The following is a 23,770-nucleotide window of genomic DNA, read 5'->3' on the forward strand; positions in this document are numbered from 1 at the left end:
CCTCGATAGCTCTGATTTAAGGTTTTTACACCCATTTTCTAACGGTGCTATGAGCAGAATAGGGATGAAAGGGCTCTTAAAGGAAAGGCTGTGGGTATCAGAGCAGTGATGGTCAAGGGATGTGGGCACAGACCCCACCAGGTCAAGCAAAGCCTCTTTCCCTGCTGACAACAGTGAGTGTATCCTGTTCCTAAATGTCAATTTAGTGCTGGTTTTCCACTAAAGAAAAGGCAGTGCAGCTGCAAATGTGATCAGACTGGGATGCAGCTCTTGAGACCCGGGATAACTGCAATGTGGCACTCACAAACACCCCAATGGAACAGAAAGCAGCGTGTCCTGAAGGCTTGATGGAGGGCTCCATCCCATTCCCCCCCCAAGCTGGGAAAGCCCAAGCCCAGTGCAGAGGGAAGTTGCTCTGTACAGAAGCAGAAATAGGGACGTGGGGAGCGCAGGGGCTGACAGAGGCCACTGGTTCCCGTTTGGGAAAGGCTTTGCTCTTACTGCTGCAGCATGAATTGAGGATGTGGCTCTCGGGGTCACAGCACAGCCAGGGTGGGCCCTGGTGGGTTAATCCCAGCTGAGGAATGGATCTGTTGCTTCGAGCACTGAGTGGAGCCAGCTCAGAGATCCCCTGCTCACATATTCCACTGCTGGCTGGTTACAGAGAACGTGATGGTGTGGAAAGTGGTGCTGGCGCAATGGAACAGCCCAAGCTTGAACCACATTAACCCCAATACCCTGCTCTGGACCCAAACTGCCTGATTTAACTCAGTTTTTGCTGTACCCCAAGCAGAAGGCCTAGAATTAAACACTTTTCCTCTGGTTAATACCTGCTGTAGGGACTTGTGTGTTTCAATCCTACCTTTCTCTTCAATCTGTTCTCTTTCTTATACAGCAGAGATTGCAAACAGCCTTTCCCCACCTGCCTGTGTGAACAGGATGTCACGTGCACTTTCCTCTCCTCTAGAAAGAGAACAGTAAGTAATTTAGCTCAAATTCATGCACTTCAGCTCCACCACAACAGCTCAGCCCAAACCAACCCTTCACAAACACCCAGAGGGCTCTTCCGGCTGCCCCACGGATGCTCCCATCGGGTACCTGATGCTGCCTCCATCAGTGGGAAAGGACATCACAATACTGGGGTGTTTTGTTAGCAGTCAAGCCAGGCAGCCTGTTCCTGCACCAAATGCCCCAAGGGAACTTTAAAAGGGCAAATCTCAGCCCATAAGGATGGTTGGTTTACATCCCTCCTCTATCAGGGACTCATGGAAGAGGTCTGGGCAGAGACCTGCTTGCACCAAGGCAGCTCTGGGTTGAGGTTTACTGGGGGTTCTGGGTCTGGAGCACAGCTCACACCAAGATTCCCATTGGGAATCTGTACTTTTCAATGTCTGAGTTCATTACATTGGCATAGAATGGGGAGAAACAAGGAGGGATCTTCCAGAACAGGGTGCCCAGAGAAGCTGTGGCTGCCCCATCCCTGGCAGTGCTCAAGGCCAGGTTGGACACAGGGGCTTGGAGCAGCTGCTCCAGTGGAAGGGGTCCCTGCCTGTGGCAGGGGTTAGAACTGGATGAGCTTTAAGGTCTCTTCACCCCAAACCATGCTATGAAGCTATGATTCAGCTGCAATGGAAGCAGCGATGCTGATAGCCTTGGGCTGGTGTGTCAGATGATGTGTGTGACTCACTGCAAGGCAGTTGCTGAAAGATTAAACACAAACACATCTCTCAAGACCTCTCAGCATCTCCTTGCTTCACAGCATGGTGCTGCTCAGCACCTTCCTACTTAACCTGCACACTCCTCCTTGGGTGAGGTGTAACAACACAAGAGTTGGGGCTCTAGAGTAATGCTGTAGAGAGGGCAGCACATTGGGTTGTTGATGGAGGATTAAGTTATCTAATATGCGGACCCAGTGTGACAGGAAGCAGAAAGAAGGCTACTGCTGGGTTGGTTTGGCTTAGCTGATAAGTCAAAACCACTCCAAATAACACAAGATCTAAAATTAGTGCTGCTCTAACCACACACTTCAGGAGAAACAGCCAAAATGAAGCTGCAGTTGATGCTAGGTGGAACTCCAGCAGCTTTTCACATTCCCAATGAAAGCTTTAGGGTAAAACAGGCTCAGATGCAGGAGGCAGCAGTGTCAACACCTCCCTCATCTCTGATCATACAATGGTTTGGGTTGGAAAGGACCTTAAGATCAACCAATTCCAACCCCCTGCCATGGGCAGACACCTCCCAATAGAGCAGCTTGCTCCAAGCCCCATCCAACCTGACCTGTATGCTCAGCCCATCTCCAGCCTTTACATCTGTCTTTGCCACAACCAGGTCTGCTCTTAGGAAGACCCCTAAGGAACAAGAGCTACAGGGTGAGCAATGGTGGAACCCGAGTTTAAACCAGACCCATCTGCTTTGCAGAACATGGACAAGAGGCTTTCAGCATCCCCCACACAGCACTGAATAAAACACTACAGATAATGGAACTTATATTTATTTAACAGTAACACATAGTATATAAATAGGGTAAATACTTTAAAATATACAATATATCACATTTGGACATTCGGTCAAAGAAAGGCAACTCTACAGGTGTAGCTAAACCATGGATCAAAAGAACAGTGCACAGAGAAAGAAGCAGATGTAGAAACACATCAGGGCTGGAGAACAGGAGCACATCAAGATTACAGCAGTACAAATGCAACTCTGGGGCTGGTTACAGAGGGCAGGAACCACAGGAGCTTTCATACCATGTTCTTTGGGACACAATGCTCTCCAGTCCCCAAGAAGGTCTGGATGGGCTGTATGGATGCTCCCCACACAGCTTTGCCCTCCTGTTATACAGAGCTGGTTAGAGGAGGCAGGGGAAGGAAAAGATGCCAAGATCCCATCACAACCATGCTCAGGGTGGCTTGCTGCACACAGCAGAAACAAGACACAGCCCTTGGAACATAAGAAACTGGCATTTCACAACCTACTGCCAAGCATTAGCTGATGCTATGGGATTTCCAGCTGCACAGGGTATCAAGAATCCAATGCAACAGCTTGGGATCAGTGTCAGCAGACTCCTGAGCCCATCACCCTGAAGAATCTCTAACTAACACACACTGGTCAGTGGTGGACATGACCCTAAATGCAGGAACCAGGTGGAGATGTTCCACTGAGCCATGCATCCCATCAGACTTGGAGGAGCAAACTGGCATCGGACCATGCCAAGCACTCATCTTTACAGACCCAGTCAAGCAGGATCAAACCCACTCTGACCTGTGCTAAATCACCCACCAGCAAACCAGCATCATGTTTAGTCTCCTCACCAGCAAAAGCAGCTTTCTATCCCTTTGATCAAACACACTCATCTCTCTCTGTCTGCTACAGCTGCTGATGAAGAGCTGGTCTCCACACCACAAGCAGCAGTCACACCCTGGTGGGCTTCACATTGGCCAAATCCTGCTTTTCTCTTCCTTCCTTCCCAAGCACATGCACTCTGGCTGGCACAGTACCTCTGTACCCACAGTACCAGTGCCTCCAGTGCTGGTTATTCCCTTCTTGCTGGGCAGAAGCTGGAGGAGCATCTCTGATGGTGGAGCCTGCTGTGAACAAGAACCATGGTGCAATGCTGAGCTGGAGCAACATCACGGGAGCATCCCTGCATCACCTCACCTGGACATCCCTGGTGTCAGCGTGGGCTCTCCCTCCAAACCTAATGCTTGTGAGAGCTGCAGCATAACAAAGGCCCTGCAAGGTTTAATGTGTCTTGCAACACGTCCCTTGGCATCACAATTAACTCCTTTAGGGGCAACCAAAGCCATTAATATCAACTTTTCACTTCTTCTCGGCTTTCTAAGCCTAACTTGAGGTATCTAGAGCAAACAAAAGCCACCCACAGGCTGGGCTGATGGGGAGAACCCACCAAACGCTGCTGCAGACAGCGCTCTCACTAAGAGCTGAGCAGTGCTATCACATACACTCACACCAGGGGTGTAAAGGTGGGTTTGCCACCACAGCTCTCACCCCAACAGAGAACACACTAAAGAGCTCACCACTATTTCTCAGCACGTTGACCTGTAGAGCTTGCAAATAATATTCACACCTTCCCTCTCCCTTTCTTCTTCCTTCACTTCTCAAATGGATGCACTGGTCCCACTCAGTTATGAACTTCAGAGCAGGATGCTAAACCCTTGCTATGAAGCCTTTGGGATCAAACCAGGCTTGGAAGAACCCCCTTTCACTGCACTGCTGGCAAGGAAGCAAGACTAAAGCTGCCACATGCAAACACTGCTGCAGCTCCTCTCTAGCCCTGGAAGCTGTTAATGCAACTGCTTTGCCCTCCAGTGTCCACAGCCAGCACCGCACCCTTCAAAAGGCCCAAATGCTGCTTCACTCAAAAGCATGCAGGAAAGCTTTGTGTTAGGCTTTTGCCCCACTAATTACAGCTAAAGAGGTACCAAAGGCTGAAAGCAACATGAGCAGAGGACTGCAGAGCCATATGGAAAGATTTAACATAAAGAGCATCTTTTGTAATACCTATCAACACTACAGCTTTTGCTGACTTAGGACCCAAGAGTGCACTTACAAGGGGTTTGGCAGATGTTGGGGAATCCAGAAAAGCATCAGCTTGTCTGACCCCACAGGGCAAACTGCTTTTCAGGGACATTCCAAACCCACCTGGATGTGTTCCTGTGTAACCTGCTCTAGGGTTGGACAGAGTGATCTCCAGAGGCCCCTTCCAACCCAGACGGTTCTGTGTAATACAGAGCAAGCATCCTCCCTGCACAAAGGGAGATGGAAGCACCTTAACTCTCCCCTTCAATACTCAAATTAGGGGTTAGACCTCTAAATCAACAGAAAATAGATCCCTGCCTAACTCAGGCTGGAAGGGAACAGTCTCCATAGCTACAACAGGAAAACCTCTATGTACAACCACTGGCTTCAAACAGTCCTGAACTGGCTCCCCTGTAGCAGAAGCCAGAAGCCAGCAACTCTACAGCACTGGCTGAAGATACTTCGTGGAAACAGCCCCTTCTTCCCTGCAATCTGCTTTCACCCAAATACCTGCAGCAAAAGCAGCACAACTTCTGCCTTGTGGTTCCTGTTGAGGGAGCTGAAGCAGAGCTGAGCACGGGGGAAGGAGGAATGTAAGAGAGACATTGGTATCTGGTCATGTATTTACACACGTGTGCTCTCTGGCTCACTCAGGGGAAAGGAAAGCAATGGCAGGATTGGAATATGGAGTATGAGCTACAAACTATGTCCAGGTGGCTTCTTTTCTGTCAATACTTAGCTAGCTTGCAGCGTGTGCATGGCTCTAGATGCAGGGGGTGGCTGTGTGGAAGGTGGATGCTTGAAAACAGCAATGTACTTCTGTATTATCTTTCCCTGTCACTCGTTCCCCAGGTTAAAATATGATCAAGTTTCTCTCTCCCATGCACAAACTATGGAAAGAAGTAAAATCAGAGTCACCTCATGTTCAGGATCATTGCAAAAGGTGTTAAGGGGGGATATTTTCATTACCTAATGACAAAAAAAAGAGAAGTTTTACAATCTTTAGGGCTCTCATTTTTAAATAATACAAAAGTATGACAAAATAAAGGAAAATACTTGGATAAGACTTACACCTATTCAGCACAAACTACTTATGACAAGGTTTAGGAAGTGAAGCAGGACAGAAGCCTGCAGGTAAATGAACCCAGACTGAAATGCGACACAGACCATGATCAAATCAGCAGCATGACATCTAGAACTCAAGTAACAAACAAGTGATAGACATGATCCCTGAAAGGAAACCAAAATACCCAACTGAGAGCTCCAGGGGGTGCTGGAGCCCCAACCAGCAACTGCAGGAAAAGAAACAGTAGGAATCTGCTCCCCAGATTAATCTCCCAGTGTGGGGTTTCCAACCATCTAAGTGTTGCTTAAAGGTTATTTGATGGGGAGTAATGAACCAAGTTACTTAAAGGGTTGTTCTTGCTTTACTTGGCAGGAATTACTCAATGGGATCTCAATGTTCTTCCAAACCTTATTTCCTCCATTCAGTACTGAAGCAATTGGAACCTCCCACATTCCCACAAGCAACTACCAGTTTCTCGACTCTTTTTCCTCAGTCTTTCTGGTTTAATTGGTCATAAAACTCTTATTTGCCAAAATATCAGCCAGAAGGGGGGGAATGTGAGAGGCACTGCAAGCAGCAAGTGAACACAGATGCAAGTGCCTGGTTGGGCAGAGGAAATGTAGCTGGATTAGAACAAGATCCTCTTCCAATGAGGAGACTGCACGCAAGCAGGACTGTGGCTGTCTGGGAATATGAACACTGCACTCACAGTTCCCACTGGAGAAAGGATGATCCCAGAGTTGCCATCGTGACCGCAGCCTGGCCCGACAGGAGCTGCATGGCTTCACCTTCCTGCTGGCTCCCTCGTGTATGGCCAACGCTGGTGTATCCCCTGCAGAAACACACTCGGAGGAGAAGTTCAGCTCTGCCCACATGCAGCGAGGTGAAGAGCAGCCCACGAGGACAGCCGTACCCTCCTCCTTCACCCAACAGTCCTTCCGAGCTCCTCTTCAGCTACAAACCCAAGATTTGCTCATTGGAAACAAAGCTATAGAAATTTATTATTTAAAAAAACACCCCAAAATGCAAACATTTAACAAGAAAGGAAGAAAAGTTACAGTGAAATGAGGCCTTGTTATTGTCTGAAATCAGGCGAGCCAGGAATTTTCTTGAGGAGGTGGGCTTGTTTGCAGTCCTGTTCCAATCACCACTGTCTATGCATCCTCTAAGCTACCTAAAATCCCCCTGTCAACAAGGTGTGCTTTGAGTGTGTTGAAGATGTGGAGCTGCTGGTCTGGCCGCAAGGTTAAGAACTGCTGGATCAGTTTGCTTGGGTTGGGACCTCTGAAACACAAAAGCATCAGCAGCAGTGAGTCCATTGCTAAATCTCCATGATCTCTGTTCCTTCCCCACCTTCACCCAAGGAGCTTAGCTCCATTTCAGACGTGGAAATGCTTCAGAAAGCACAGGATGATGACAAACAGAAACCTCAACCCAAAGCCCAGTCTGCTCCAAGAGCATTGTCCATTGTGCAAGGGGCCTATGAGAAAGATGGCAAGAGACTTTCTAGAAGGGCTTATTGCAACAGGACAAGGGGTGATGGTTTTAAACTAAAAGAGGGAGATTCAGGCTGGATGTGAGGAAGAAATTCTTTCCAATGAGGGTGGTAAAACACTGGCACAGGTTGCCCAGAGACATGGGCACAGGTAAAACACTGGCACAGGTGGATGCCCCATCCCTGGAGACATCCAAGGCCAGGCTGGATGTGGTTTCTGAAATAGATGAAGATGTCCCTGCTCACTGCAGGGGGTTGGAAGTGGATGAGCTCTGAGGGTCCCCTTCCAGCCCCAACCATTCTGTGATTCTATGATTCTAACTACATCACCTGAGCTTGACAGAGCCCCCAGACTTCCCCACAAAGCATTAAATACCTGATGAAGCTCGCGATGTACACATTAACAAAGGTTGCCATCAAGTACTGACAGTCAAAGCGGTCCATGATACCACCATGCCCTGGGATTGTGTTGGCAAAGTCCTGTGCAAAGCAGAAGGGATCACATTCAGCAGTTTCAAATGCCCTGCTCTTGCATTAGGACCTCAATGTGTGACACACACCCCTGCAGTAATTCTTTCCAGAAGGCAGAAGCCAGATTAAGAAGATATTTTGTTTAATCTCCCCCTGGTTTTAAAAGTTGCTCCTTTAGGAAGACCACCAGGGCCTGAGGGACATCAAGGCTTAACTCAGATCTGTCACTCAAAGGTCAAGGAAGGCCAATGTTTATCTCTTGAAACCCTATCTTGCCTTTTCAAAGCATCTTAACGGAACACAGACTGTTTAGACATAAAGCCAGGGTGCAAGACATCAAGGGAAGCCTCAGATTGCAAAACTTCCTGACTGGCTCTTTCTTCCTCTAGCTCATGATCTGCACAAAAGCAGCATTTCAAATACCAGCTGAAATGTTAACGTCTCTCCCCATTCAGTTAAAAACCTTAGATCCTGCTCCACCACTTTACCTGTGACCCCAACAAACCTCCTATCCCTTCCCAAAGCACCCAGCCTGCCACTCCTGAGAGCACAGGGACTGTTTAGAGTGGCAGCAACCATTTAGCCTTTCTAGAATGGAAAGGACCTTCACCATCCTCACCTTGATTTTGAAGGCCCTCTTAAATCCACTTGCAAAGAAGCCTCCGAATGGCCCAATGAGGGAGGCAAAAGTAGACAGTGCGATGCTGTGGATTTGGAATGGGTACATCCGGACTGTCTTCTGCAGAAAGAGCATCATGTCAGAGAGGGCTTCTCAATCAGAATAGCATTTACCCTTCTTTCTCTGTTCTCCAGGCTTTAGGTCAGTTGGGTTTCAAGTAGTTTAACATCCCATTGGACTTTGGATGATTTCTTTGGGCTATCAGCCAACACAGAGCACCACTAAAACCCCCCTTTTGTACCACCATCCCTTGTCATGTCCCTTCCAAGACCATCAAAATGAAGCCCTGGTCTCTTTTCCTAGTATCCCTATCCCAATAAATAAGATCCAATAGGCAAAGAGAGTCTTACCCAGCCCACCACAGACTGTAGCACCACCGGGATATTGTACTCCTGCAGCTGGAACAGTTCAGATGGCTCACAGTCCACTGTGAAGCTGTTGGTGTCGTTGTTGAACTCCACAGGGCAGGTGAAGCACCGGTACCCTGACATCACGTAGGACAGCTTCCAGGAGAGAGGAAGAGAGACACAGCAAGAGAAAACAGGATTAGAGCTGATCTCAAGTGAAAAGGCCACTCAAGGGGACAAGGCAAGGAGGGAGCCATGCTCCCAGCTTCAGTAAGGAGATTACTCTGAGAAGCACTAATTGGCTAAAGGCAGAGCGAGCACTTCCATCTAGTAAGCACATCTGCTCAACAAGCAGAGCTCAGAGCCCCATAAGGACAGGCTGAGACAGGAAACCCTGGGCTGAGAGGACAGAAACAAGCAGATACAGAGATCATCATGAAACCAGATAATATTGTGAGCGCTGAGCTCCCCACACAGCCCTTGAAATGATGCACAGCATCCATCCGACAGCAGCAGAGAGAAAATGTCAAGGATGATTATTGTCATGAACATATCACAGGGTCTAAAACGGACTAAAAACCTCCTGCAGGGCTGTTCCATCTGCAGTATCCACACAAAGCCATGGGCAGTTCAAATCCTGGTCAGTTAGGGAAATAGGAAGTCTGTGGCAAGAGCCCAGAGTGCTTAAAGCTGGGCTGCAGTTTTTAGACAGGACACCTATGAAGGGAAGAGAACAACAAAAGCAGCTCCATGGTTGCTACTTACCAGTAATCCAAACAAAACAGTGGCAAAGAATCCTCCAATAAACCCCTCCCAGGTCTTCTTTGGGGAGAGCTGCAGAGAAAGGGAAGGGGGGAATTACAGACCATACATCTCCACACACCTCTGGAGCCCTTCCTCCCCTGGCAATTGCTGAGGCAATACAAATCAGTGCCACCAACCAACAAGTTTGGTCACAGGCTGACACGAGCATCTTGGTCTGACATGGTTCATTCATTCCCGATTGGATGTGATGCCCTTAAAGGTCTTTTTCCACCTCCATGATTCTATGATTTAACTTTACAGCCTCAAAGAGCAAGTTTAATTTAGAGGTTTGCTTCAAACCCACAAAACTGCAGATGAGGGAACACAGGGCTAAGACCCAAAGAAGCCAAAATGGGTGTTTTGTCCCCCAAACCTTGATGAGTGGTGTGCGGCCAAAGAAGAACCCGAACATGTATGCCATGATGTCATTGCAGATCACGCAGGAAATTGGGACAATGAACCTGGATGGGAGAAGAATCAAACCATTGGGAAGTGCCAAGATAAAACTCCAAATAAGCTCCATAAGATGCTTTGCAGTGCCATCACACCAACACCTCCTGCTCCAATGCAATGTGAGGAGCAGCCACATCAAGCTCCTAGGGAATCTGGGGGGTTACTCTAGTGCTCTGGACTAAAAAGCAGGTTGAGAACCCAAAATGACCTGGTTTAAGCCCATTTTCTTTTCCACACATGACATGCTGTTAGACACTCACCCTGTTAGATTCCCTCACCCCTGAAGGGTGCATTTTAGCTGTAAGCAGGTAGCTCCCAAAGTTTCCTGGGCTGGTTATGACACACAGAGGAATGAGAGTGGCAAGAATCAGTTCCTGGCCCTGCTGGGTTTGGCAATCCCACCAAAGGGGATTAAAGTGCTGCTTTAACATGGTACTGCCAGTACTGCCCTAAATCAAGTGCTGAGCATCACTTGCCCATCATTTGCTAGATGTGGATATCAAAAGGAAGCATCTACCAAGGCCTGATGCTGTTTGATAGGTCCCTGCACCCCACAGCAATGTCCAGATGCTTCTTTACAACAACTGTCTGAAATGCTCAAGTAGCACAAAGTCCTTTGCTGCTGAGGTCCCAATCTCTCTATCCTGAAGAGGTCAGTTCCTCACACAAAGCATCTTCTCCTTGGCCATTCATTTTTGTATAACAGTTTGAACTCAAAACGTGGTCAGTGTTCTGCAGAAACCAAAGCAACTCGGAACACACAGCAACTCACCATATCATCCCTTCAAACAGGTTGTGGATGATGAGGTGCGACTGGGTAACAACGATCAGCAACGTCACATGGGTCCATCCAAACTGGAAGAGAAGACAGCAAGCACTAGACACTGCCACATACATCACTCTAGCAATCAGATGCTATACCTCAGAGAGCAGCTCACACAGATGTGCAGTTCTAGCATGCACCTTCAGCATGACAAACACCCAGAGCTGGCAACAGTCACCAGCAGTAATTTATGGGCATGCTCTTTAGCTTAAGCCCAGAGGTGACCTTCATTGGGAACACTTCTGCTGGACCAAATGCTCTTTAGCCCACCCCCATCCCACACATCTCAGCCTTTTGACAATATAAGAAGTGACTGATAGATATCCAAGCCATATCCCTGTGTGCTGAATAAACTGGAATGCAACCAGCTTCCTAAAACTACCCTCTGCTCACAGTAACGTTTCTTCCTGGTAGCATTTCAATGCACAACCAGCACACACCTAGTCCTCCACAGAGCATTTTCAAGCAGCCTACATTATTCCTTCTGCCTCCAAGTGGGGGCAGCCAGGCCCTGCATTTAACCTTACCATGTAGAACTGGAGGCGATAATGTTTCTTCACCAGACTCAAAACAAACATGCAGAAACCTGGTGAGAGACAGAAGGAAAGTAAATGGTGGGAATGCATCTTCAACAGCAAGAAATACTATTTTACTATGACACAGCTCCTTAGGGAGCAGCAATGGGGAGTGGGAGGATGAACTACTTTGGAAGTCACAAAACACCACTGCCTATAAGTAATACTTGGACAAGTAACAATCAAGCCTGGCTGATCCATATGGAGTATGGAGGTTTTTTATACAGACACTCATGTAAGAGATACTCCAATGATGCACCCAAGTTACAGCATCACTGAAGAGCAGAGAACACTGCACTGCACACAATGCTCTGGACAAGGGTAGCTCAAGGAGGTTTCTCCCCTCCAGCCCAGCCAAGATGAACCAACAGAAAACATGGTCTCTACCTGTTAAGTAGAGGGTGAAAGAAATGAAGCGGTGGTATTTGCTGAGGATTCGCAGGGGCTCCTCCCTCTGAACCAGGGTGAAGAAGTAATCTGTCACAGTCTCACCATAGAAAAAGTAGTTTACACAGAGCAGGAAGTACCTGGGAAGGATGCAAACCTTCGTTAGCAGAACCCCAAAAGGCTTCTAGAGAGACACAGAAAGTGACTGATCCCTGAGGTCTTTCTATTGCTCTGGCCCACTGCAAACAGTGTTTGCTTCAAGTGACAGCAGAACTTGATTTCCTGCAGCTCAGAAATGTCACCTTCATTTGAACTACTGGCTGCAGCACCCGGCTCTGCTTTGCTACAGATCCCACATGGATGAGACTTGGAATTGGCCTCCCGATGCACAAAGGCTTTCTGCCTTTAGGTGGCACTCCTCGACAGGCCTCTGCAGCTTGTGCAGCCCCAAAGCACTGTGCCTGTCCTCTGCCCAGCCCATAAGTCCTAGTGTTCACCTAAACACTCCTATCTCACTTGAGCACCAATGTCCATCTCCAAAGTATGATGCCTGCCAATGCTGGTCCTTGCACAGATCATGGGATCCAAACCTCTGGGCAACCTTTATCCAGAACAGGCTCTTTCAAGGTATTGATCTAGCAAGACTTACGGGGCCTTTTCTTTGACAAGACCTGCTACCAGATGACCCTGGTCAGCACAGAGCAATCCCAGGGCCTCTGGTTTGGAGGCAGCCAGAACATCTGTGAGGAGATGAAGCATTACTGCTGCACACAAGCCCCCTTACTCACCAGCTGAGAGTCCTGAACCAGGGCAGGTCATACGAGTGGTACACGTTATAGCCAATAGTGATAATCTCATGGAAGCATTTGATCTGGACACACATCACCTGCACAAAAGACATGCAGAAGCTCTCACACGTGTTGGTTAAACATCTCTTTCCTCAGGGAGATAAAAACCATGTAAGTGTACAGCAAAAGGTACTTTAGCAGTTGCTACCAGTCTGGACGTCTCCTAATCCAATATGGGAAGCTGTCCATATTGCTTTTCCATTCCCCTTTCCTCTGCAGGAGGATCCTAACAACTCCTGGTACCAGTTTCAGTTGCAACCATATGCTGCCCATCAGGGCAGGCAGTCACTGATTCCTTCCAGGTTTCGTCCATGGAGGAAATCCAGCAAGTGGACTAAGGACTTCTATAGTATTGAACTCTGAGATGCCCACCCCAGCAACCTTCCTCCTGACCACTGTGAATGGCAGGATCTCTCTGAAGCACTTACTATTGTCATTAAGACCATGGGGCCCAAGTAGATGATGATGAAGAAGAAGGTAATCATTGCCAGTGTGAGGATGCCTCTTACCCACCAATTCTTCCATCTACGGCACAGAGAAGGAAAGGCATTAGAGCAAGTCAAACCAAAGCAAGGAAGCAGGACAGCACTTCTGCTCTCTGCCTATCACAGGAAGGAAACTGAGCCCTAGAAACCCCAAGTTTCCTTTCAGTGTTGCAGAGATCTTGATCCATTGAAGGCCTGCTTGCAGCAGCTGCAAGGCTGCAGTTCAACTCAGTCTTCCCCTCACTACATGCCCATGCAGAGCATCTCTCAGGGCACTGGAATGGGACAGGAGAGTGTCTGTGCCTGCTCAGCTACAGGTTGCACACACCTTGGACAAGCTGCATTATAAGTTCAAGTAAAATAGGGACCATTACACATCTCTGCACTCCTTCTCAAGAGTAGACACGTGCTCTGGTGTGCTGTACCCTCACTGCTGTCCAGAAGACCATGAAATCACAGCATCATGGAATGGTTTGTGTTGAAGGGACCTTAAAGCTCATCCAGCTCCAACCCCTGCCACAGGCAAGGAGCCCTTCCACTGGAGCAGCTGCTCCAAGCCCCTGTGTCCAACCTGGCCTTGAGCACTGCCAGGGATGGGGCAGCCACAGCTTCTCTGGGCACCCTGGTCCTATGTCCCACCACCCTGCCCGAGCCTCTCCCATCCCCACAGCACATGCAGCAGAGACACTTTCTCCCATGATAGAAATAAGATGTTCTCCTCCCCAGAATATTCCCAGTTTCTTCTTGGGACCTCTCCCACCACAGCACCCCTGAGAGCTCTGCTCTCCCAAGCACTGTCACTGTCATCTTCTGTTTCCTGTGGCTCAGGGGCACCTTCCTGCATGCCAGGGAGGGAAACACAGCACTTCTGAGAGCAGCTTCTTCAGCCCCCAGCAGCCACCACCACACTGCTGGGGCTAGAACAGCCCCAGTGACCATGCAGGAACCCTGGCAGCAGAGGAAGATGATGCTCAGTGAGTGGTACCTTGAGGACAGGTTGGAGAGGGCTCTGTTGAGGACCTCTGGAGTGTCATCTGATGTTGGCACTGGGGGGGATCCTCCAAACTCAGATTTGCTTTCACTGTCTGATGCTGTCTCTCCATCCAGCTTGTTCTCAGACTCGGACTCCTGCAAGTTAAAGAGAGACAAAGAGCTTTAGGAGGCACACTCTGAAGGAACTCAGACCAGCCAATTGGATGCAACACCATCACTGTGCTTCTGCTAATGAGGAAAAGCAAATATTCCAGGTATTACATAGGGTTAGAGCCATGAGAAACAACACCAAGTGGTTTAGGTGACAGCCACGATGGGATTTCACTCTCCATCAGTCTCAGGAGCAACCAGAGGAAAGGATCTGTTCCCTCTGCACAGGTACAGATCGCTCACAGCTGATGAACAAGTATCTCCAAGTGCCTCAGAGACACAGGCTTGTTAGCAGGGATTCTCACCAGGTCCCCAAGCCCCAGGCAGGTCTCCAAGTATGCAACCCTGCCCAAATTAGAAAGAAAGGCCTCCAAGCAGACAGGCTCAAGGCTGACTTCACACGCAGGCACTAAAAATACCACCCAGCCCATCCTCAAATAGCTGAAGAGGAAGAGCACAGCTTATCACCCGCACCCAACCATCCTCTCTGGCCACAGAGGAGACCTGATGTAAGGGAAAGAAACACCCAGGCCTTCCCCAGCCCTTGTACTGCTCCAGCACTGAGCTCAGAGCAGAGGCCTGGAGTTAGGAGGTAAATGAACACAGGCAAGGCAGGAGGTTACAGAAGGCCAATGGTAGAGAAAGGATTACAAGCGACCTCCTGGCTCCCAGGTAGCCCCATGTCCCCTCTCCAGGGGCAGCTCTTCCTCCAGTTCAGCTCCTAAATAGAGGATGAACCTAAGCTTCCCCATTCCCCCTCATTTCAATGCTCCTCAGCCCTTGCAGCAAGGAAGGAAAACACTGCTTGTGCCTCAGGAGCTGGCCTCGGTCCATGGGCTATTTTAGAACTCCCGGAAAGGAGAGCATGTTAACAGGAAAAACAAGGAGGGAGCCAAGCTGGGAGCTCTGCAAAGAGACTTCATCCCTCTGGGCTCCCAGGCAGCGCTGCCCTGGGCTGCAACTGAGCTGTGTCAGGGTTCCACTCTTCTCCCTGCTTAGCTCTCTGAAATGGAGTGTTAACACTATATAGGACATTGTGCCAGATATAGGCTATGGAAAGGACTCAGTAATCGACACTATTTTTATACCTTTTATGCAGATTGCAACCAGCAGCCTACAAATCACCAATTGAAGCAGCTGAGCAGGATGCTAAATAACTTGTTTAAGCCTCAGCGTGATGCACCCTGGCTTAGGCTACTTAATCCAGCTGTGGCATTGCCTTGATAACACCCTCTACACGGCACGTTTCCACTGCTGCCTCACTAGTCCTCCGGCCAAGCCAGATAGATCCCCATCCCAAAGGATAATCATCAGAGCCATGCTTTGTGCAAAGCAGCTTGCAGCAGCCAGCAGGCACAGTGAGTGATGCTTGCCAAGGGCTATCACTGGTGAGTATTTAAGCTCATTCCAGAGTCAGTGCTCCTGCAAAGAGCAGGTCTGGGCTCTGTTAAACCACAGACTGCAAACAGAAGGTTCCTCAATGGCAGTACAAGCAGCATTTCAGAGGAGGTGGGTCTAAGAGATGGGGTTCCATCACCAGTTCTGCTCCTCCCCTAACAAACACCAGGTTTCTGATGCTGCTTCTGTGCATGTTCTCTTACTACACCTCTCCCACATCGATTTTTCCTGTTAGTTCAGTCATTGCCATTCCCTCTGCCTCTCTCCTCCCAGGCAGAAGCAGGCAGAGCACTCACTGCAAACGTGGATGTTAGAAATCTATGTGCATGATGCAGAGCAGGGAAACAATGAAATCCCCTTCGTAAGAGCAAATCAATCTTTCCCTTCAGTTACTTTGGAATCTGCCTTTATTTTTCCATTTCTTTTACAGGGGAACCATTAAGTCCATTTAAACACAATCAGATGCAGTAGCTTTTACTGGCTTTTATTACCAACATGGAGTTATTAAATTGAAGGGCACTTTCTTGGGCAAATTTGCCTGTCTAGCATCTTAGGCAAGCCCAGAGCTCCTTTTTCAATTCATCATCTCATTATTGAAGGCTTCTTATCCCAGACTGGTTTGGGTTGGAAAGGAGCTTAAAGCTCACCCAGTTCCAAGCCCCTGCCATGGGCAGGGACCCCTTCCACTTGAGCAGCTGCTCCAAGCCCCTGTGTCCAACCTGGCCTTGAGCACTGCCAGGGATGGGGCAGCCACAGCTTCTCTGGGCACCCTGTGCCAGCGCCTCAGCACCCTCACAGGGAACAGCTTCTGCCTTATCTCCAACCTAAAGGATCAGGTAACAGAGGGATGAAATCAAAGTAGCAATGTCCATTTTATCATAACTCATTCATTTTTACACAAGTCATGATGAGAGGAAACACTAAAACACAATGTCTATGAGGGCTTTTTCTCCCCCCAGACCAGAACAGAGGGAAAAAGCCAGATACCCACTTGCTTGTTGTATTTGTGAAACCAGTAGATCCAAGTAACATTTGCAAACAAGTATTTAATCACCCTAAAGAAAGATGCACAGGGAAAGGAACGGTCTTGGCTTGCTTTAAACTGAACTCCTGCAAGCATGCAGGAAGAAATCTGTGCTCACAGCTTAACTGGCACTCTCAGAGCCGAAGCTGTGAGCACACTGAGTTTTATGCCCAAGCATCCATGACATGATCTCAGTTGCCATAGAAACAAGGCAGTAATCTCCCTGCCAAAAATGTTCAGCCCAATACAGAGATACAGGGAACTATTTGATGCTGGCACATGAAATTCATTCAAGAAATCCCTGTATTTATGCACCTTTCTTCAAGCAGGCTGCTGTTTTATTTAGACTTCCTGCCAGACTTGAACCAAAAGCTGTGATGGGAAATGCTAATACACTGCTCAAGAGAGAAAGAGAGCTGTTTTCTTCAGGCAATAAACCTGACAGCTAGAACAACAGGCACCATTTGCACTAAAGCCTCTGCTATGCTCACCCCTGAGCACATTTGCAGGATCAAAGCCAGTATAATTAGTCTAATGGATACAAACCCAATGACCTCACTTATGAAGATCTCCATGTTTTGCAGTAGTGGTTTTAATTCCTACAACTGGGGAGAACTGTCTGCTCCATTCCCATCTTCCCTTCTTCAGTGCTTTACTGACACAGCACCTTCCTGTCTCCAACAGATCCATGCCACAGGCAAACCCACCCCAGACAGAGCCACCAAGGCAAAAACTCATCCTGATATAAGATACATCCTAGCTATAAGATACTCTTTTGGTTCAGAGGCTCCAAAGAGTGAAAGACAGAAAACTCCCATTGCCATCCCATGTTCCCAAAGCCACCTGCTCTGTTTTGATCACAACCAAGCTCAGCTCAGCAGTGGGATGTGATGGGAGGAATGCAGGGGTTGCATGGAGCACAATAGCTGATAAAAGAGCCTGATCTCAGTGTCAGCAAATATGAGTCATGTGAAGTCGTATATCCCTGACTCACTCAGCACAAGTTAACCCTCAACACAGCACCCACTCTGGCATCCATTCATTCCAGGGAATGAAGAAGGCAAACGCATCAGGCTCCAAGTCCTTTCAAGAAGCTATTTTTGGTCTCTTTTGTATACAATAGGTTGCTGGTTCTGGCATTCCCCCAGAATTTCCTACTGCTAAGAAAGGGACCTGCCTCCCCCTCTGGAACACATGATGGAGATGTTTTGGAGACAGGCTTCAGTGCTGGGTTCTCCTGGATCTAACTGGCATCCTTTTGCTACATAGCACTTCCACACTGTCAGACTGCAGAGACAGAGGAAACACATACAGAAACAAGGGAGTAAAGCTCTGGAGTACCTCTTGGAATGGGTGTCTGGAAGAGGCTGCCCCAGAGCTGTGGCTCTGCACAGACATTGTCATCTGCTGTGCTTTGGAGCTGCTATGAGGAAGAGGAGGGAGAACAAACACAGCTCTGCGGCAGCGGGCGCATGATTCACATTGGAACGCAGCAAGGAAAGGAGCCATGTGGGACTTGGACCACTATCAGCTATAACCCTGAGGAACCCAAATCAGTAGTTTCCTGAAGTCACAGCTACCATCATAAACCTACAGGCTTGTTCTAAAGAGAAATCAATGAATCTTCATGCCCTTTATAACCCTGGCAAACATAAATCAGGGAAAAGTGAAGCAGATGACCAGAAGGGGCACATGCTAACATAGACCACATATGGGGAAAAACAAGAGAGCTATTGACAGGCACAGGAATAATTTTCTGCCAATACAAAGACTATTGGTGTCCTGGCAAATACAACATGGCAATATGCCTTTTCTTTCAGAAAGAATATACCAATGTGCTTGGAAAAACTGCATCTTCATGTAAAAACCCTTTCTAAGGAAGGTATTTCCAAGGCTGGCCTACCCCTGGTGCAAATCACTGCTCATTAAAAGCAGGCAGGAGGAGAAATTGGTTTTCTTACCACCTAATATGTGGTATGTGCTTGACAGGCAGTGAAATCAGTCCTCAGCTTCCTCCCTGCTGGGAAGAGAAGTGCAAACATCTCATCACAGCTTCCCTCTTCGCAGCATCAAACATCCCTGCATTCCCAGGAATCACCCCCCACACATCATGGCAAGCACAGGGCTTCAGGAGCACAAGCAGAGACACCATTCACATAGAAAGCAGCTTGTCTGAGTACTGACACTGACCTCAACCTCCAACATGGGGGGGAAGGCAGCACCAGTATCCATCAGGAGCTGTGGATGTGCCACGTCTCCCTCCATCACCCTGTGCTACACTGGCTTTACCATGTACAGTAACAAGACATTGTCAGTAGTGAGGACAGGCCACTGCAGCAACAGGGAACTTGGGAAGAAGCTCCCACATCCATTAAGACCCAGCAGGAACACCACAGAAATCAGGTTAGCCACATGCTGGAGGTAACAGCAACTTCCATACCCTGCCAAGAGAGACACTGTCTTGTGCAGCCCTCCTGACCAGACAGAAATAACTCATCTGGTCATTAATAAGGACAGGAAACAAAAGTCAGCTTTGAACTATTCAAAGGGCTGAGTAATGGAAAAGCAATGTGTGCCTGAGGGGTTTAACCTGAGCATCTGTGCATAGAACCCTACAGTGGTTTGGGAAGGGACCTTAAAGCTCATCCAGTTCCAACCCCCTGTAGAACAGTCAGATCAGACACCATCCACAGGGAAGAGCGAGCAGCCTGCAGCTCTTCCACCAGCTCCATGGCAGGCCAGAAGCTGCTGCAGGTACTGCATTTGCAAGCTGGTTGTAATGAGCTCCATTAGAAAGGCAATCAGCCCCATTCCTCATTAGTGCAATTAACAGTAACGGATAACAACACACTCCTGTTGGCAGGCACTCTAAAGCTGAGCATCAAACAGCAAGGGAGGCCGAAATGCATCCTCTCATCAGAGCTGAGGTTGCTAGCATCTCTCCAGAATAAAGGCCAAGTGATGCTTGGTATCCAGCCTAAAACAACATTAAGGCCTATTAAAAAGAAATAAGCCTTTGGGGTGAGTCTGGAACAGGTCTTGGACTTCTGCCTCTCTTATTGCTGATGAAGATGGAGTGAGGCATCACTGTAGTGGTTTAATTGGGTTTGGTCCTCACCTTGTTATCACAAACTCCCAACTACTTGGAGCTCTCCTGTGACCTGGGCAGTAACAGGACTTGCAATTGCCTAAACCTTCAGAGCATCTGCACTGGTATTTCTCTACATCCTGAACCCCAACATCAGAGCTGCTGCATCCACCAGGCAACCGTTCACATCTCCCTTCAGCCTCCCAAGCAGACCTGAGGGACCGCTGTCAGCATCAGCATTCGGACATCCAGCATTTACTCATCTTCAAAGCGCTTCAGATCACTGAGGAAGTCTTGCAAAATGCCTGGAGGCACAAGGAATCGGGAGGCTTAGAAGTCAGTCTTTCACTGTTTTGTACCACACAATATAAAGGAAGCCACATAAAAAGTCACATCCTTGATCCACTGCAAAACCAGGCTGGAAAGACCGAGAGCTCTCATCTTTTGGAAGCGAAGAGTACTTCTTAACTGCAGAAACATTTCACCCTTACACTTCACTCCTGTCTGAGACCCAGCCAACTACAGGGCAACCTCCTGGCTAAAGGATGGAGAAGGAAAAACCCCTCTGTCCTCACTGCCAAGCCACTAGTGCCAAACCACTACTGAGAAATGATACTGAAACCCCATTAAACCAGCAGAAGTGGTCAGGAGCTCTGCATGCACCATGACACAATTTTCTTCCACCCTTTTCCTGTTCTCTTTGGAAACTGGAAGAGAAAATGACTTAATGGGATGTACACAACACATTGACCTCTGCTTTTAGAGTGAGCCTACAAAGCAAAGGAAGGAGGCCTAGTGGAAGTCATCCCTGTTCATGGCAGGGGGTTGCAACTGGATGAGCTTTAAGGTCCCTTCCAAGCCAACCCAGTCTGATGATTCTGTGACACAAAGACCGAGGGACAAGGTAATAAGAAACTAGAACTTGTTTTGATCATCTCACCTCAGACATACACACACAAGCAACAACAGTTAACAGCATCTAAGTCCTGTGGGCTGAGGAAACAGGTACCAAGCCCATATCAGTGCAAGTCTGCCTGGTTTTCTGCTGGGGGGGAATCACTGCTCAGAGTTAACAGATGTTGCTTCATTCCCTCTGAGACCAAGACTGGGTTGCACAACAGTTTGAGCAGCAATCGATTTGAAAGTGCTCTGGCACAAGCATCTCGACTGAAGCAGCAGTTCTAGTTATAAGCTAAACATCAAAGCTGCAGCGTCGTGCAAGGGTTAGAGGAGCAGAAAGCGAAACCAGCCTCTCTCTTGCCATTATGGGGAAGAACAAGAACAAAACACAGCTTTCCGGGCCTCATCTTAACGCCACCCTTGATGGTTCCAGCTCATTTTAACTCCTTTATTGTACCCAGAGCTCTGTTCCACAGCCACCAGGGTTTCTGCAGGATACAATATGCTTTCCTCAACTGTTTTCCTTGGCAAGGGTAACTGCATGACCAAGCAGAAACAGGAATCGCCCCTCTGGACAGCAGCACCTACAGGCAACACACTAGGCAAGCAAAGACCACCGAGCAATGCAATGTGCATGAGGAATTCTGCTGTGTTGGCTTTATACTGATGCTATTCCCAAACTCTACCACGCACTTCCCAAGCACCAAAAGCACAAGTGCTGAGGGCTGCAAGCACAACGCTGCAGGGTTTTCCTGCTGAAGATCACTGTTACCAGGTAAGCTCCCATCAGGCTCCACTGGAAGAGTTTGAGGGAATTCTCTGCCTCCCATAACTGCTTTCTATTGCTAAGAGCTGTCATGTTCAGCACCTGAAGAGGTGTTCTTCAGTGCTTGGAAACGTCTTTGTCTTTTTCTCTGGCAATTCATTTGAGCTGCCTTAGGATGAGCAGGATGGAATGCATATTCCCTCTCCATAGTAAGAACACTTCAAGTCATTAATAAGGCACTGTGAGAGGAGCTCTTCAGAAGGCTCTCTATATACAAAAAGCCCATTTGCCTGGAAGTAACAGGACTACACCCAAAATAGCAGCCCTCTGACCTTCTTCAGGAGCATCCCAAGTAGCTGAAGGGAGATGGAAGCTTGGCCAAGGGAATGTGCATCCCAGCTCAGCAGCCTCGGTCCTCCCAAGCTGCTGAGGGATCTCTTCCAACTCCCACAAAAGTTCTGGAATATTGAAATCCCTGAAGGTTTCTGCAGCAAAGTGAACTCCAACTGAGACAAATGTTCTTATATAGAGGAATACAGCTTTGTCCTGCCACAACAACATAACAGGAGCCATTTTAGGGCTCTCTTCATGGTAAATCTGGGTGTTGGGCAGCTTCAGATAACATATGCAAAAGGCAGAAGCTTCTCATCAACACCAAAGTGACCCATTCTCAACAGTGTCATCACTTTCTGTCCCAGCTCCCTCTCTATTCACATCACCACCCTAAAGCTTCCTCACTTCTGAGTGTACAGCTCCAAGCAGGTATTAACCTGGCATTCAAAGCTTCATTAAACGTGACAATAACGTTGCAAAAGTCTCTGCCTGGTGATTTCATGCTTCTATGAACTGCGTCCTGCCCACATTAACAGAGGAAGCATCAGTATGATGTGACTAAAGGCAAATGGATAAGTACAGTGTTGCTCCCAAGGAGCATGCATTAAGCATCAGCACAGGGAAGAACCACTTTGCCCACCAGTTGTGGCTCTCTGTGACTCTGCCAATACTAGTTAAAGAGTTTTGCTGGCTGGTTTATTCCTCAGGGTCCTCTGCTGTTCAGGGAGGTGCAGGAGTGAAGATGGCAAGGGTGACAACACCACTCACATAGGGACTGCCAAGCTCAGAGCATCCAGCTGGGCTTGGGTTTGGAAAGAAGGAGATGTTATGGGAGAACAGAGGGAGGTTTTCATTTTCACAGCTCTTCTTTGGAGAAGTGCAACCACAGAACCTCGGGAAGCTCCGGATGGAGCCTGTGCATCCCTGTGCAGGGAAGGGCATCTACAGGGGGGTGGCTGGCAGATCCCAAAGCCTCTCCTAAGGTGTTTAGTGACCCCCACTTGGAATAAAGTCATTGAATCAACCAGGTTGGAGAAGAGTTTTAAGCTCATCCAGTCCAACCACTCCCAGCACTGCCAAGGCCACCACTGCCCCATGGCACTGAGGGGGTGTGAGCACTTGCAGGGCCGGCGCCGGCAGCCCTGCCCTGGGCAGCCTGTTCCAATGCCTGAGCACCCTGTGGGGCAGGAATTGTTCCTCAGCTCCATCTAAACCTGCCCTGGTGCAGCTTGAGGCCGGTTCCTCTTGTCCCATCCCTTGTTCCTTGGGAGCAGAGCCCAGCCCCTCCTGGCTCCATCCTCCTCTCAGGCACTTGGAGGAGCCATCAGGTCCCCCCTGAGCCTTCTCTTCTCCATCTGAACCCCTCAGCTCCCTCAGCCCTTCCCCATCCCTTGTGCTCCAGGCCCTGCTCCAGCTCCGTTCCCTTCTCTGGACCCATGAAATGCAGTTTACACCAGAGGCGCGATGCGGAGCCGGGTACTCAGCCGCGGACAGACACCCCCTCCGGAGCTCAGCTATGCGGCTACCACGGTACAAGGTAAACCGAGAGCCGGGTCCGGTGAGCGCAATAAGACCAAGAACCGGGTCCCCTCACACCCCGCAGGCCTCACACCCCTCCCCACCGCAGGCCCCGTCCCCCCGGTGCCCACAGCCCACCTTGTCCTCGCTGTCCCGAGCCGCTGCGGGCTCCCGGCCGTGCCGCTGCCGTAGGTCACCCATCCCGGTCCCGCTCATCCCGGCCGCGGTCGGGCCCGGTCCTGGCCCAGCCCCGCTCCGCTCCGGTGCGTCCCTCGCAACTACCGGGGGGGCGGCAGAAGCCGCGGAGCTGTTGCCGGCGCTGACCAATCAGCGGCGCTGAATAGCCAAGGGGGCGGGGTTAAGCCTCATTTTAGCCCCGCCCAGTTGTACCCGGATGTGTATCCGCGGCGCCATGATGCGAGTGCGCCGCGGGTGGGGGGGCACGCGCCGGGGCCCGTTTCCGGTACCGGTACCGGCCGGTATGGGCCACACCGATCCGGTCCGAGGGGCGAACGCGGCCTACTGGGGCCTACCGGAGCTGTTACCCTGCGCTAGGCCCCGACATCCGGATCGCCGCACGGCGAGGCGGCCGCGGGCTCCCCCCGCTGAGGGAGGTGGGGGTGTGTGT

General features: G+C 49.2%; 1 protein-coding gene across 1 annotated transcript; it reads right to left on the reverse strand.

Annotated features, from left to right (window-relative positions):
* Positions 1 to 2,475: 2,475 nt before the first annotated feature.
* CDS2 (CDP-diacylglycerol synthase 2) lies at positions 2,476 to 23,488 on the reverse strand. The gene is made up of 13 exons (XM_034070472.1): positions 23,281 to 23,488; positions 13,958 to 14,100; positions 12,916 to 13,012; positions 12,428 to 12,525; positions 11,640 to 11,779; positions 11,205 to 11,263; positions 10,627 to 10,709; positions 9,775 to 9,862; positions 9,363 to 9,431; positions 8,601 to 8,753; positions 8,191 to 8,310; positions 7,477 to 7,580; positions 2,476 to 6,889 (listed from the first exon to the last, which is right to left on the reverse strand). Exons 1-13 carry the CDS (start codon positions 23,356 to 23,358, stop codon positions 6,760 to 6,762), a joined length of 1,362 nt encoding a protein of 453 aa, XP_033926363.1. The 5' UTR covers positions 23,359 to 23,488; the 3' UTR covers positions 2,476 to 6,759.
* Between the last annotated feature and the right edge of the window lie 282 nt (positions 23,489 to 23,770).

This window comes from Melopsittacus undulatus, chromosome 18, assembly GCF_012275295.1.
Source record: "Melopsittacus undulatus isolate bMelUnd1 chromosome 18, bMelUnd1.mat.Z, whole genome shotgun sequence".
Classification (NCBI taxonomy): domain Eukaryota; kingdom Metazoa; phylum Chordata; class Aves; order Psittaciformes; family Psittaculidae; genus Melopsittacus; species Melopsittacus undulatus.

What these genes read in the sequence shown, in the direction of transcription:
- CDS2 (XM_034070472.1), bottom strand. Translation starts at nt 23,358, where the DNA reads ATGAGCGGGACCGGGATGGGTGACCTACGGCAGCGGCACGGCCGGGAG. An exon ending in CTCGGGACAGCGAGGACAAG is followed by an intron (nt 14,101 to 23,280) that starts GTGGGCTGTGGG and finishes TTTAACTTGCAG; the next exon opens with GAGTCCGAGTCTGAGAACAA. An exon ending in TACATCGCGAGCTTCATCAG is followed by an intron (nt 6,890 to 7,476) that starts GTATTTAATGCT and finishes TTTGTGTTTCAG; the next exon opens with AGGTCCCAACCCAAGCAAAC.